Source organism: Nerophis lumbriciformis, linkage group LG24, assembly GCF_033978685.3.
Source record: "Nerophis lumbriciformis linkage group LG24, RoL_Nlum_v2.1, whole genome shotgun sequence".
NCBI classification, from domain to species: domain Eukaryota; kingdom Metazoa; phylum Chordata; class Actinopteri; order Syngnathiformes; family Syngnathidae; genus Nerophis; species Nerophis lumbriciformis.
In genome coordinates, this window is record NC_084571.2 from 36,099,265 (window position 1) to 36,113,385 (window position 14,121).

The 14,121-nt window shown below is 44.1% G+C and overlaps 1 protein-coding gene across 1 annotated transcript; it reads right to left on the reverse strand.

The window, feature by feature from the left end:
* Positions 1-1,818: 1,818 nt before the first annotated feature.
* LOC133620486 (myosin heavy chain, fast skeletal muscle) lies at positions 1,819-13,753 on the reverse strand. The gene is made up of 40 exons (XM_072916021.1): positions 13,700-13,753; positions 13,367-13,592; positions 10,939-11,082; positions 10,704-10,860; positions 10,606-10,633; positions 10,411-10,522; positions 10,126-10,218; positions 9,982-10,045; positions 9,797-9,895; positions 9,629-9,732; positions 9,409-9,547; positions 9,211-9,329; positions 8,980-9,129; positions 8,733-8,903; positions 8,351-8,657; positions 8,100-8,170; positions 7,938-8,025; positions 7,754-7,871; positions 7,550-7,673; positions 7,349-7,485; positions 7,028-7,283; positions 6,664-6,906; positions 6,391-6,567; positions 6,149-6,294; positions 5,968-6,058; positions 5,485-5,874; positions 5,274-5,400; positions 4,634-4,752; positions 4,313-4,509; positions 4,050-4,233; positions 3,822-3,987; positions 3,635-3,759; positions 3,259-3,567; positions 2,993-3,196; positions 2,795-2,920; positions 2,534-2,704; positions 2,350-2,454; positions 2,175-2,270; positions 1,984-2,115; positions 1,819-1,890 (listed from the first exon to the last, which is right to left on the reverse strand). The coding sequence occupies exons 2-40, from the start codon at positions 13,571-13,573 to the stop codon at positions 1,870-1,872; spliced, it is 5,817 nt and encodes a 1,938-aa protein (XP_072772122.1). The 5' UTR covers positions 13,574-13,592; positions 13,700-13,753; the 3' UTR covers positions 1,819-1,869.
* Positions 13,754-14,121: the final 368 nt, after the last annotated feature.

Consider the following 14,121-nt stretch of genomic DNA (forward strand, 5'->3'; position numbering starts at 1 on the left):
TTGTGTCCAGCTGCGGAGGACAATGAGCATGTGTTTGGGCTGGAAAGACAAGACAGCGAGGGTGGGAGGGAGAGAGACTTTATAGAATAGAAGGTTTCCATATTTTAGATCAGACCATCTTAGCTGCGCTGGACTGGTCTCATTATATTTCCAAAGCTTTGGGGATAAAATTACAAAATACCTGTTCTGTCTATGGTGGTTCTTCTACTCAGCTTTCAGTGTCATAAAGAGCTTGGGAGCGACCAGAAACTTCAATTCCCTGGGAGGAACAACTGGTCCAAACGCAACACAACCTACCGAGTTCAAAGTCTTTTTGTTTTTTGTTAAACACCCATTACACTCTATGCCCTGCTCTATTCATTCTGCATTATCATCTATCCATCTTCAATACTGCTTGTCCTCTCCGAACATGCATGTTTTTGAGAGATGATCCATCCATCCATCCATCCATCCATCCATCTTCTTCCGCTTATCCGAGATCGGGTCGCGGGGGCAGCAGCCTAAGCAGGGAAGCCCAGACTTCCCTCTCCCCAGCCACTTCGTCCAGCTCTTCCTGTGGGACCCCGAGGCGTTCCCAGGCCAGCCGGGAGACATAGTCTTCCCAACGTGTCCTGGGTCTTCCCCGCGGCCTCCTACCGGTCGGACGTGCCCTAAACACCTCCCTAGGGAGGCGTTCGGGTGGCATCCTGACCAGATGCCCGAACCACCTCATCTGGCTCCTCTCGATGTGGAGGAGCAGCGGCTTTACTTTGAGCTCCCCTCGGATGGCAGAGCTTCTCACCCTATCTCTAAGGGAGAGCCCCGCCACCTGGCGGAGGAAACTCATTTCGGCCGCTTGTACCCTTGTCCTTTCGGTCATAACCCAAAGCTCATGACCATAGGTGAGGATGGGAACGTAGATCGACCGGTAAATTGAGAGCTTTGCCTTCCGGCTCAGCTCCTTCTTCACCACAACGGATCGATACAGCGTCCGCATTACTGAAGACGCCGCACCGATCCGCCTGTCGATCTCACGATCCACTCTTCCCTCACTCGTGAACAAGACTCCGAGGCACTTGAACTCCTCCACTTGGGGCAAGATCTCCTCCCCAACCCGGAGATGGCACTCCACCCTTTTCCGGGCGAGAACCATGGACTCGGACTTGGAGGTGCTGATTGTCATCCCAGTCACTTCACACTCAGCTGCGAACCGATCCAGTGAGAGCTGAAGATCCTGGCCAGATGAAGCCATCAGGACCACATCATCTGCAAAAAGCAGAGACCTAATCCTGCAGCCACCAAACCAGATCCCCTCAACGCCCTGACTGCGCCTAGAAATTCTGTCCATGAAAGTTATGAACAGAATCGGTGACAAAGGGCAGCCTTGGCGGAGTCCAACCCTCACTGGAAACGTGTCCGACTTACTACCGGCAATGCGAACCAAGCTCTGGCACTGATCATACAGGGAGCGGACTGCCACAACCAGACAGTCCGATACCCCATACTAGAGATGATACCAAATGTAATATTGTATTTCTAACATTTGACCAACAAGTTCCTGAAAACAAACAGACAACCACTATGTACCTCACAGAGTGATGACTGTGTAATTTCTCCAGTGTAAAAAAAAAATTTGTTGGAGTAAAAGAAGATTTGACATCATGTATTGTTATCAATATGCCCTCTGTTTATTTTAAATTGTAGTTGACTATGATGTAGTTATTTTTGAGTGTGATGCCTAATGTCTTTATGGTATTGTCCATGCACTTTTTTAGTGTACGTAGTGAAGAGTCACCATTTTTTTTCTCTCTACATGGTATTGTTTTATTTGAAAATGTACACAACACAGGACCCATATTGTATGAAGCCCTCCAATGATTCCACAGTCCCTTATTCAGCAGAGTCGGTTCCCTAAAAACAGACAGGAGAGGGGTGATTATGATTCATTCTTGAAAAAAATGCTGTGTAAATGATTTGTACAGTATGTGTGTGACATGTGTTTACCTTTCCAGTGTCGCGGCTCTTGACCCTCAGCTTGTTGACCTGGGACTCAGCGATGTCAGCACGCTCCTGAGCCTCTTCCAGCTCATGCTGGACCTTCCTGAGTCTGGACATGTGAGTGTTGGCCTGTTCCTCCTGTTGAAGCAGTTTATATTTTATATCTGTCAGGTTATTCTCAACTCAAGTGCACTCACAGCCTCCTCAGACTGTCTCTTGTACGCCTTGACTTTAAGCTGAAGTTTGTCCACCAGATCCTGAAGTCTGGTCACGTTCTTCTTGTCCTCCTCAGTCTATGTGAATAAAAGTGCATTTTCGCTTTGTTCATCCAAAGAAGGGAAGTTGTGACTATTTAGTTGAGAAAGGACAAACTTGGTAGGTCAGCTCCTTCACTCTCCTCTCATATTTGCGGACTCCCTTAATAGCGTCGGCTCCACGTCTCTGTTCGGACTCAACTTCCGATTCAAGCTCACGCACCTGAAAATGTATGACAGAATAGACATTTTGTGCGTAAAAAAAAGCATGATTTGCACAAGTGCTGATGTTTGTTTCATACTCTGGACTCCAGTTTCTGGAGCTGCTTCTTGCCACCCTTCATTGCCAGGTTCTCAGCCTCATCCAGACGGTGCTGCAGGTCCTTGACAGTAACCTCCAGGTTCTTCTTCATCCTCTCCAGGTGAGCGCTGGTGTCCTGCTCCTTCTTTAGCTCTTCAGCCATCATGGCAGCCTGTAATCATGGGTAGTGTAGTCAGAACATAGAAAAAAACAAAGATCATAGAAGTCTTGATTGGAAGAAGTGGGGAATTCTACTACTCACATCAGTGATAGCCTTTTTGGCTTTGTCCTCAGCGTTTCTTGATTCCTGCACAGCATCGTCCACTTCACTCTGAATCTGGACAAGGTCAGACTCCAGCTTCTTCTTGGTGTTCAGCAGGCTGGTGTTCTAAATATTCAAGAAAAGTTTTAGCCAGGTTCATTGTACTCATGTGTAGTAAATGATTGATGATAACGAAACCTGAGAGTGAAGAAGTCCGACACGCTCGCTGGCATCAACCAACTCCTGCTCAGCCACTTTGCGTCCTCTCTCTGTCTGCTCAAGAGCAGCTCTTAGCTCCTCAATTTCAGCCATCATCAGGCCGTTTCTACGCTCCACCATAGCAACCTGCTCCTTCATGTCCTCCTGTCCTCTGACAGCATCATCAAGGTGCAGTTGGGCATCCTGGCAAAGCAGACCTTTAAAACCTTTGACCCTTCATTTTAATGCAGCAATTATGAACTTACCTTGAGTTGTCCCTGGACATTCCTCAGTTGTTTCTGGGCCTCAGCAGCCTGTCTATTGGCATGGCTCAGCTGAATCTCCATCTCGTTAAGGTCTCCCTCCATCTTCTTCTTGACTCTCAGGGCATCATTCCTGCTTCTGACCTCAGCATCAAGAGTGCTCTGCATGGAGTCAGTCACCCTCTGGCTGTTCCTCTTGATTTGCTCCATCTCCTCGTCCTTCTCTGCCAACTTCCTGTCAACCTCACCCTTGATCTGGTTGAGCTCAAGCTGAACACGGAGAATCTTAGACTCCTCATGCTCCAGTGTACCCTGCAAGAGACATTACCTCAGTAAGGCTAACCTTTTAAAAATATTAACAAATCCCCCAAAGTGATACCTCTGCCTCCTCTAGAGCAGTCTGAATCTCAGCCTTCTCAGTTTCCACCACCTTCTTAGCTTTTTCCAGCTCATGGATGCTCTTTCCAGTTTCACCAATCTGTTCAGTCAGATCTGAGATCTCCTCTGTAGGTGGAAAATAATACATTATAAAAAATAATTCTACTTATTTGCATTATTTGACTCACGCTGCAGGTTCTTGTTCTCTCTCTTCAGGGTCTCCAGCTGATCCAGAGCTTCCTCATAAGAGTTCTTCATTTTGAAAAGTTCAGTACTGAGAGAACGAGCCTCCTTCTGGGCTCCTTCCAGCTCTGCCTGGCCCTCCTCATACTTCTGCTTCCATTCTGCTAGGACCTGGAGTTACAAAGACCCATTAGAAAGAGGTTCATTTATATTTAAGTCACTAAAAATGTTACCTTGTCAAAGTTCCTCTGCTTCTTGTCAAGGTTGGCAGCCAGGGCGTTTGCTCTCTCCACATCAATCATAAGGTCCTCCACCTCACCCTGCAGCCTCTGTTTGGTCTTTTCCAAAGAGGCACACTTGGAGTTCACAGCTTCAATGGACTCCTCAGCATCCTGGAGACGCTGAGCCAGCTTCTTCCTGCAACGAGTATGGAGAACTTGTTCACAGAAAAGGAACAAAAAATATGTAATTAATGATGGATAAACAAGTTGTGTACTTGGCCTCCTCCAGCTCTTCAGTGCGTTGGATAGCATCAGTCTCGTATTTGGTCCTCCACTGCGCCACCTCACTGTTGGCCTTGGACATTCCTCGCTGCAGCTCAGCTTTGGCCTCCTGCTCTTCTTCAAACTGCTCTCTGAGCAGATCACAGTCATGGCGGGCAGACTGTACTGCATGGGCCAGGGCATTCTTAGCCTATAAATGATTGCATACATTCATTGTGACAAAAACACAGAAAGTCAATACAAACACACACCTCTCTGAGAGGAAGGCAAAGTAACTACTCGTATGTAAATATCAAAGATAGTTGTTATCGTACCTTCACTTCCTCTTCAATGTGTCTCTTGAGTTCCTCAATCTGTTGAGTGTAAGCTTGCTTGCCCCTGGTCAACTGGGAAACAAGGGCTTCCTTCTCCTCCATTTGGCGAGTGAACTCACCTGAGTAATAATGAGAATGAGCCGTTATGCTGATTCAAACAATCAAAAACATTGAATGTCAGGTGTGAGCCTACAGTCACATGTGTGTGTTTGTCTGTGTAAGATCTTTTTTTTTCTCCCCTGAACCACTGAACACCAAAAGGTGAACATTCTTCAAAATATTAACCCTTCCTGGTTTTTTTCCTAATAAATACATCACACGGTGGAACTGTTATGAAACCCCAAAGTTTGACCCCATAAGCCGGATTGAGACTTACTCCCTACAAAATGCATACTGTAACTTAAGAGTTTTTAGCCCAACCACCACCAAATTTGGCACATGCCATTTGAGGACTAACAAGCCCATCCCTGTAAAATTGGAGTTGGATTGGTCAAAAAGCATGAGTGTCATCAATCAAAATGTCTTTTTTAGGGGCAGGGGCGGGACTTGACCATTAATGACCACAACTCGGGCGGTGTTCTAATTCTTCCCTGTGACTTTGTGTAGTAGTAGTAGTATTCAGACATATTGAAAGACTCACCGTTTTCTGTTTGCAGTCTTGCCCTCTGTGCACTTAAGTCGTTCAGTTGTCTTACATTCTCGTCATTTTTGGACTTAATTTCACTTAATTGGTCTTCAAGTGTTCTGCACATTTTCTCCAGGTTGCCCTACAAATAAGCGTTAATATAAAAATGTTTTGCAGTTATCTTTGTTAGACATGTAATTCAGTTCTCACAAATGCAGAGACGTACCTTTGCTTTGGCAACAGCCTCCATGTTGCTGGAGAGATCATCAATCTCCATCTTGTACTCACTCTTCTCCTTCTCCAATTTTTGCTTGACTCGCTGGAGGTTGTCGATCTGCTCTCCCAGCTCTGCGACAGTGTCTGCCTGCTTCTTGCGTAGAGCAGCTGCTGTAGCCTCATGCTGCAGGGTGGACTCTTCTAGATCACGACGCAGCTTCTGGAACTCAGCCTCGCGCTTTTTGTTCATCTCAATCTGAGCGGCCGTCGCTCCACCAGCTTCTTCAAGCCTCTCACTGATCTCCTCCAGCTCTCTGGAGAGGTCAGCCCTCTGCTTTTCCACCTTGGCTCTGGCGGCCCTCTCAGCCTCAATCTCCTCTTCCAGCTCCTCAATACGAGCCTGGGTTTGATGATAGAGTGAGCCAGAAAGTGAACAACCTGAAACACAATGATTACCTTGTGTAGCTTAAATCAAAACAATGAATCAAAGTACCTGGAGTTCCTTAATCTTCTTCTGGAGTTGACCACCAAGAGACTGTTCATCCTCAATCTTGCTGAGAAGCTGACTGGTCTCAAACTCTTTCCTTTGAGGAGAGAAGAAAATACATGGTACATTTATTTTCTAAATTAAAAAGAAGGAAGCTCTTAAGTACATGCTTATTTATCTCATATACTTTTTGAGTTTTTCCTCTGATTGCTGTTTGTCATTCTCCAAATCCATTATGGATTCCTGGGCCAGTTTCAAATCTCCTTCAAGCTTCCTCTTGGCTCTCTCAAGGTCCATACGGAGCTTCTTCTCTTGCTCCAGTGAGCCCTCAAGCTGTTGCATGACAGTTACTCATGCAAATTAATTATAGCCTTTAACAAATAGATCAACAACAATAATAATTTCAAGGCAACAGAATGGCATTCCTACATCATCCACTTGCTGTTCCAGCTTTGTCTTGGCCTTGGTCAGAGTGTTGACTTTGTCTTCCTCTGCCTGGAGATCATCTAGTGTCTGCTGGTGGGCCTCTTGGAGGGCTTTCTTCTCCTTTGTCAACTTGGCAATAGACTCATCTTGAGATGCCATCTCCTCCGTCAGGTTTTTCACCTGTAATGTTGGGATACATGTGGATACATGTGAACATTTTTCCAAAAACTGATATATTATTTTTGTAAATGAAATTAAACAAAAATAAACTGGAACCTTGTTTTCAGTGGCATGTTTCTCTTTTTCCACTTTAGCCAAGGTGAGTTCCAAGTCATCAATATCTTTCTTCAACTCTGAGCATTCATCTTCCAGCTTCCTTTTCTTGGTAGTCAGCTCAGCATTGATTTCTTCTTCATCTTCCAGTCTCTCGGTTGTCTCTTTGAGTTTAGCCTCAAGCTGGATCTTGCTCTTAATGAGCCCCTCACACCTTTCCTCAGCATCTGAGAGGTTTTCACTTTCCTAAAGATACAATACAATGGCTTGTCTTTGAGTAAACCCACATTTGATTTAACAGAATTGTGCTAATGTAACTGCCGTGTTACTGATATGGAAGCATGGAAATGTCCCAAAGACTACTTACAGATGCTACTTGCAGTTGAAGGTCATTCTTTTCCTGCAGCAGAGAGACCATCTTCTCCTCCAGTTCCTTTTTCTTAGCCAGTGCAGCCGCCAGGTCAGTTTGCATCTTTCCATAGTTCTCCTTCATTTGTGCCAGCTCTTTTTCTGTCTCCGCACTCTTCAAAAGAGGCTTAATCTTGAAATACAGATGCATCCATGGCCAGTTTTTCACATTCATGAATGAGCGCATATTGTACTGGACGGTGAAGATTGCCTCTCTACGGAAGATTAAAAGCATTCATTAAATTTGGTGTTTGTTGTTTCAAGTGAAAATTGGCCATACCTCCTCTCCATCATCTTTACAAACTCCTTTCTCATGAGAAATCCTCTGCAGAGAGCCTGAGTCATGGTCACTAGTGCAGCCAGTTTTTCATCTCTCAACTCCTCCAAGGTACCTAGAAGACCAGCTTTGAAGAACACCTGTGAAGTAGAAAGTGTTACCTCACTAGTAAGTACACACAAGAGCCCAAAAAACATGTCTTACTTTGGTGTGTCCAAACTTGTACTGAGTGTGATCCACATCAATGGAGCCCAGAAGTTTCTCTGCAGCTTTCTTGTTGTCAATGAACTGACCCTCAGGGATGACACTGGCATTCAATACTTTGTATCTGTAAAAGAAAGAGAACCATAGTTTTTTATTTTCTTGTTTAATCAACTTAGGTCCACTGAAGTGAACTTCTGTTGTCACCTCTGCTTGAAGTCACCGTAGAGGATTCTGCTCGGGAAGCCTTTTCTGCAGATTCTGATGCCCTCCAGCACACCGTTACATCTCAGCTGGTGAATGACCAGGAAGTTCTCCATAAGACCTGAAAATTTTACAAAATATCAGTCCTGCGCTAGTCTTTGTTGGTTACTGATGTTAAAGGTCAAACCTGGGGTCTTTGATTCATTGGGAATCAAGCAACGCACAAAGTGAGGGTGAGTGCTCCTCAAATTGGTCATCAGCTTGCCCAAGTTCTCCTGGGGGGTATGATAATAAACTTTAAGAACCATTAACTTCAAAACTCATAGATATATGTGAATGAAAACATCACCCTGAAAAGAGCGGAGACAGTCTGGAAGGAACCACCCTTCTTCTTTCCACCGCCCTTCTTTGCACCAGCCTCTGTGTGTCAAAACATAGTAGGTTTGATGAAAAGTCCACTCAAACAATTCACTTTCTAAATGCTGCTGTGCAAAACATGTTTTTTGGCCACCGAAAGCCCCTGTGTTTACATCATAAAGTCACTTCTACCTTAATGGTTATATCCAGACCAAAATAGTAGTAGTAGCATGAATGTCCTACCTTCCGCTGCATTATGAGCTACATACAACATGGCCAGCAGTTTGTTTTGAGACTTCTGGTAGAGCTGGACAACTGAGTCATTCAGGGGGTCTTTGTTTTTGTCCAACCAGCCAGTAATGTTGTAGTCCACAGTACCAGCATAGTGAACCAGAGAGAAGTGGGCCTCAGCTTTGCCCTTAGCAGGCTTTGGCTTCTCAAAGGCCTTGGTCTTGCCAAGATGCTGATCATGCAGCTTGTTCTTGAATGAAGTGTCTGTTGCCTTGGGGAACATGCACTCCTCTTCAAGGATGGAGAAGATGCCCATTGGCTGTTGGGGATAGATGTTGATCATTTGGCAACAACTTTTAGGTTTGTTAGATACTACCAAACACATTTTTCTCACCTTCTCAATAAGCTCAATGCAGGCAGCCAAGTCCATACCAAAGTCAATGAATTCCCAATGAATGCCTTCTTTCTTGTATTCCTCTTGCTCCAGGACAAACATGTGGTGGTTGAAGAACTGTTGCAGTTTCTCATTGGTGAAGTTAATGCACAGTTGCTCCAAACTGTTGTACTACAGCATACAGATACATCATTAATTTATTCATACATGTGATTAGTCCAACCTTAAATGTTATCTTGTAACTCACATCAAAAATCTCAAATCCAGCGATATCCAACACTCCAATGAAAAACTGTCTTGGCTGCCTCGTGTCCAACATCTCATTGATACGGACGACCATCCACAAGAACATTTTCTCATAGACAGACTTGCACAGAGCTGAGACGGCATTGTTTACCTAGAAGAGGTCGGTTAGTTAGACGCTGGTTGTGTTTGAACTCTTAGATATCAGACAATACAAATAGTGTACGTTGCTTACCTGAGGGACAGTCTGACCTTTGGTCACAAACTCGTTTCCGACTTTGACTCTGGGGTAGCACAGAGCTTTTAGCATATCAGCAGAGTTCAGACCCAAGAGGTAGGCGATTTTATCAGCCTCTGATGACAGCAAATCACAACACTTTTACCTTGTAAAGCTTTTGTATTGTTTGTGGTCCCATCACGTTTCTATGCCTACCCTCAGTGCCATCAGGTTCAGCCTGCTCCTCACGCTGCTTCTGCTTGAATTTCATGTTGCCATGATGCATCACAGCACCAGTCAGCTTGAAGATGCTAACTTTCTCCTCTCCAGTGAAGCCCAGAATGTCAACAGCAGTCTACATATATGAAATACTTTGACTGTAATAACACACAAATATTGTTTTTGATGTTAGGTCCATACTTAGACAGTAACTCACATCTGTTGCAATGAACTCCTCTATATCATCGATGCTCTTGACAGTGATTTCACCCTGACTGATCATTGGGAAGTCATAAGGGTTGGTGGTGATCAGAAGTGCCTCTGGAATTAAAGTGGAGTCCACTCATAACTTTGTTTGGTTTCTGTTTTAGGTGATGGGACATACCCAGCAGCTCCGGCTTGTGTCCAGTCATCAGCTGGTAGAAGATATGGTAGCTCCTCTCAGCAGACAACTGGAAGGTGACACGGGATTTCTCCAGCAGATCTAACCATTTGTCAGAGACGTAGAAATTGATAATGGAACCAACATTTCAAGCCAAATTGGTTTCGATTCCATCAACTTATACTTACATGTTTCAATATCAGCTGAGGCCAGTTTGCCACTAGTGGCAAAGTGAATTCTGATGAATTTACCCTAAATGTTGACCAGTCACATCTCAGTTTGGTTTGGTAACAGTAAGTATACAATATTTATAATTTTATCTGAGAACTTACGAAACGAGAGGAGTTGTCATTCCTCACAGTTTTGGCATTACCATAGGCCTCCAGCAGAGGGTTAGCTGCAATGATTTGATCTTCCAGGGAACCCTACATGAGAATTTGCATGCTGTCAACAAAAGCTAAGAACTGTAGCGAAGGCAGCAATTTCACCTCTACCAAAGGAAGGACAAAAGCCCTCATTGTAGTTTGCCGTTCTAAAACTGATCAGTACTTCAATATCCGTCCAAGTCTAGGTCATTTTGGTCAGGCATATTATAAAAATAACCGGCCTTTGCTTACCTGTATCTTGCCAGCACTTGCTTCAGATTTTTTGCCTCCAGCCACTGCAATTGTTGCAAAGTACTGGATGACACGCTTGGTGTTAACAGTCTTTCCAGCACCGGATTCTCCACTTGGGGTGGGGGGATACAAAAATAACATTATGTTGTGTTTATGACTTTCTGAGTGTTGTTGGTTTAGCTGTGATAAACTTACGTGATAAGGACAGACTGGTTCTCACGATCTATAGTTGCAAAACAAAAAAATAAGACAATTAATGGAATAATTTTTGCTTGAAAAGTCCAATGTCTTACCAGTGAGCATGAACTGATAGGCGTTATCAGAGATGGAGAAAATGTGAGGTGGAGCCTCAATCCTCTTCTTGCCTCTGTAGGCATTGACCACCTTCGTGTCGTACACGGGAAGCCACTTGTAGGGGTTCACCACCACGCAGAACAGGCCTGAATATGTCTGCGGGACCAACAGAGAGGAACTTAAGTGCAGTTCTAGTAGGCTTTGCTGACGTTGTGTTTAAAGCTGTAGCCTTACGTAGATCATCCATGATGCGAAACGCTCTTTGAGGTTATATAGTACGGCAGGCTCATTGAGATGGGTCATCATGGCCATGTCCTCTATTTTGTCGTACTTGGGAGGGTTCATTGGATAGATCTCATCCTCTTTGACGGTGACTGTCTGAATGGCAAATGCAGTCAAAGAAAAAACGAATTTAAAGTTATGTTAAAGGGGAACATTATCACCAGACCTATGTAAGCGTCAATATATACCTTGATGTTGCAGAAAAAAAGACCATATATTTTTTTAACCGATTTCCGAACTCTAAATGGGTGAATTTTGGCGAATTAAACGCCTTTCTATTATTCGCTCTCAGAGCGATGACGTCACATCAGGAAGCAATCCGCCATTTTCTCAAACACAGAGTCAAATCAGCTCTGTTATTTTCCGTTTTTTCGACTGTTTTCCGTGCCTTGGAGACATCATGCCTCGTCGGTGTGTTGTCGGAGGGTGTAACAACACGAACAGGGACGGATTCAAGTTGCACCAGTGGCCCAAAGATGCGAAAGTGGCAAGAAATTGAACGTTTTGTTCCGCACACTTTACCGACGAAAGCTATGCTACGACAGAGGTGGCAAGAATGTGTGGATATCCTGCGACACTCAAAGCAGATGCATTTCCAACGATAAAGTCAAAGAAATCTGCCGCCAGACCCCTATTGAATCTGCCGCAGTGTGTGAGCAATTCAGGGACAAAGGGCCTCGCTAGCACGGCAAGCAATGGCGGCAGTTTGTTCCCGCAGACGAGCGAGCTAAACCCCCTGGATGTCTTGGCTCACACCGTCCCTTATGCCACCGAAGATGATCAAGAAAAGAATATCGACCCTAGCTTCCCTGGCCTGCTGACATCAACTCCAAAACTGGACAGATCAGAGGGTATGTCTACAGAATATATTAATTGATGAAAATTGGGCTGTCTGCACTCTCAAAGTGCATGTTGTTGCCAAATGTATTTCATATGCTGTAAACCTAGTTCATAGTTGTTAGTTTCCTTTAATGCCAAACAAACACATACCAATCGTTGGTTAGAAGGCGATCGCCGAGTTCGTCCTCGCTTTCTCTCGTGTCGTTTTTCGTCGGTTTCGCTTGCATACAGTTCAAACCGATATGGCTCAATAGCTTCAGTTTCTTCTTCAATTTCGTTTTCGCTACCTGCCTCCACACTACAACCATCCGTTTCGATACATGCGTAATCTGTTGAATCGCTTAAGCCGTTGAAATCCGAGTCTGAATCCGAGCTAATGTCGCTATAGCTTGCTGTTCTATGCGCCATGTTTGTTTGTGTTGGCATCACTATGTGACGTCACAGGAAAATCGACGGGTGTTTATAACGATGGTTAAAATCAGGCACTTTGAAGCTTTTTTTAGGGATATTGCGTGATGGGTAAAATTTCGAAAAAAACTTCGAAAAATATAATAAGCCAATGGGAACTGATTTTTAATGGTTTTAACCATTCTGAAATTGTGATAATGTTCCCTTTTAAATGCCTCAAATGTCCGGCATTTTGAGTTAGGGTTGCGTGTATTTTCAATGTACGTTCAGGGTTAAGAAGGGGTTAAAAACAAAACAAATTGTGCGCGCAGCAGCATTGGTGAGGGAGGGGCAGAGACAGAGAGAGATAGAGAGTTATGATAAACGCGCATGCGTCGCCAGGCTCTTTATCACATTTAATTTTTTATTATCTATAGCAGGGGTGTCAAAAGTGTGCCCCGGAGGCCATTTGCGGCTCACAGCTAATGTTTTAAAGGCCCACGGCACATTCTAAAAAATACTATTAAAATAAACAAAAACATAACAAAAGTGAAATAAAAAAGCTTAAAGGTTAAATGTAATTTAGAAAAAGTTGCAATGTTGACTAATAAAACAAACACATACCAATCGTTGGTTAGAAGGCGATCGCCGAATTCGTCCTCGCTTTCTCCCGTGTCGCTGGCTGTCGTGTCGTTTTCGTCGGTTTCGCTTGCGTACGGTTCAAACCGATATGGCTCAATGGCTTCAGTTTCTTCTTCAATTTCGTTTTCGCTACCTGCCTCCACACTACAACCATCTGTTTCGATACATGCGTAATCTGTTGAATCTCTTAAGCCGCTGAAATCCGAGTCTGAATCCGAGCTAATGTCGCTATAGCTTGCTGTTCTTTCCGCCATGTTTGTTTGTGTTGGCTTCACTATGTGATGTCACAGGAAAATGGACGGGTGTTTATAACGATGGTTAAAATCAGGCACTTTGAAGCTTTTTTTAGGGATATTGCGTGATGGGTAAAATTTCGAAAAAAACTTCGAAAAATATAATAAGCCACTGGGAACTGATTTTTAATGGTTTTAACCATTCTGAAATTGTGATAATGTTCCCACTTTAAGACTTTAAAAAGTAGAGAAGCATTACGGGGCTGTGCTGCACTTACCTTCTTCGAACATAGAGTCTCGACAGTGGCTTTGCCCCCTTCTCGTTGGGTGAGTTTAGACTTGAGGTACATCTCTGCGGTATCCACCACAAAGTATGCGGTCTTGGCATCAAAGGTAGCAGTCTGTGCCTCCATCCTCTCCTTCTCCGGCTTCCGCAGGTATATGGCTGCGGGGCCATAGTGCTCCATCTCCGCGTCGGTGCTCATGGTGGCACTTTATTAGAGACTGGAAACAGGCAAAGTTCACTCACTTAATTTCTCTTCCGTCAGCATGCTCAGTGGATATCACCTGAATAACCCACAGCTACCAGGTAAAAATGACAAAACATTTACCTCTTAAGGTCCCAACAGAAGATGAAATGAAGTCAGATCTGTTGTTATGATCCTATAAATAACGGATAGTTGTATGAGTCAAGATGTGCATCAATATTTCAATACAAATGTAATGGCAATCCATACACTAACCTGAGTTGGAAGCCTACCTACCAGTTATTGTCTGAGTCTTTGGCAATCTTTTATAGAGTCCCCTCAGTAGGTGTGACCTGCTCAGTTTGGTCATGTATTCTTAGTCACGTTGTCGCTAATCCTGTGACATTGACATTTGTCGTCATTGTGTTGCCTTGTGCCTCGTTTTATGGCTGCCTTATGTTTGCTCCCTGTGCCCAAGTTATTAGTGTTACGGCCCAGAAATGGGTCAATAAACAAGCAGCCATTAAAAAGTTGTTTCTTTTTCTGGAACTTCTTTATCATACTGT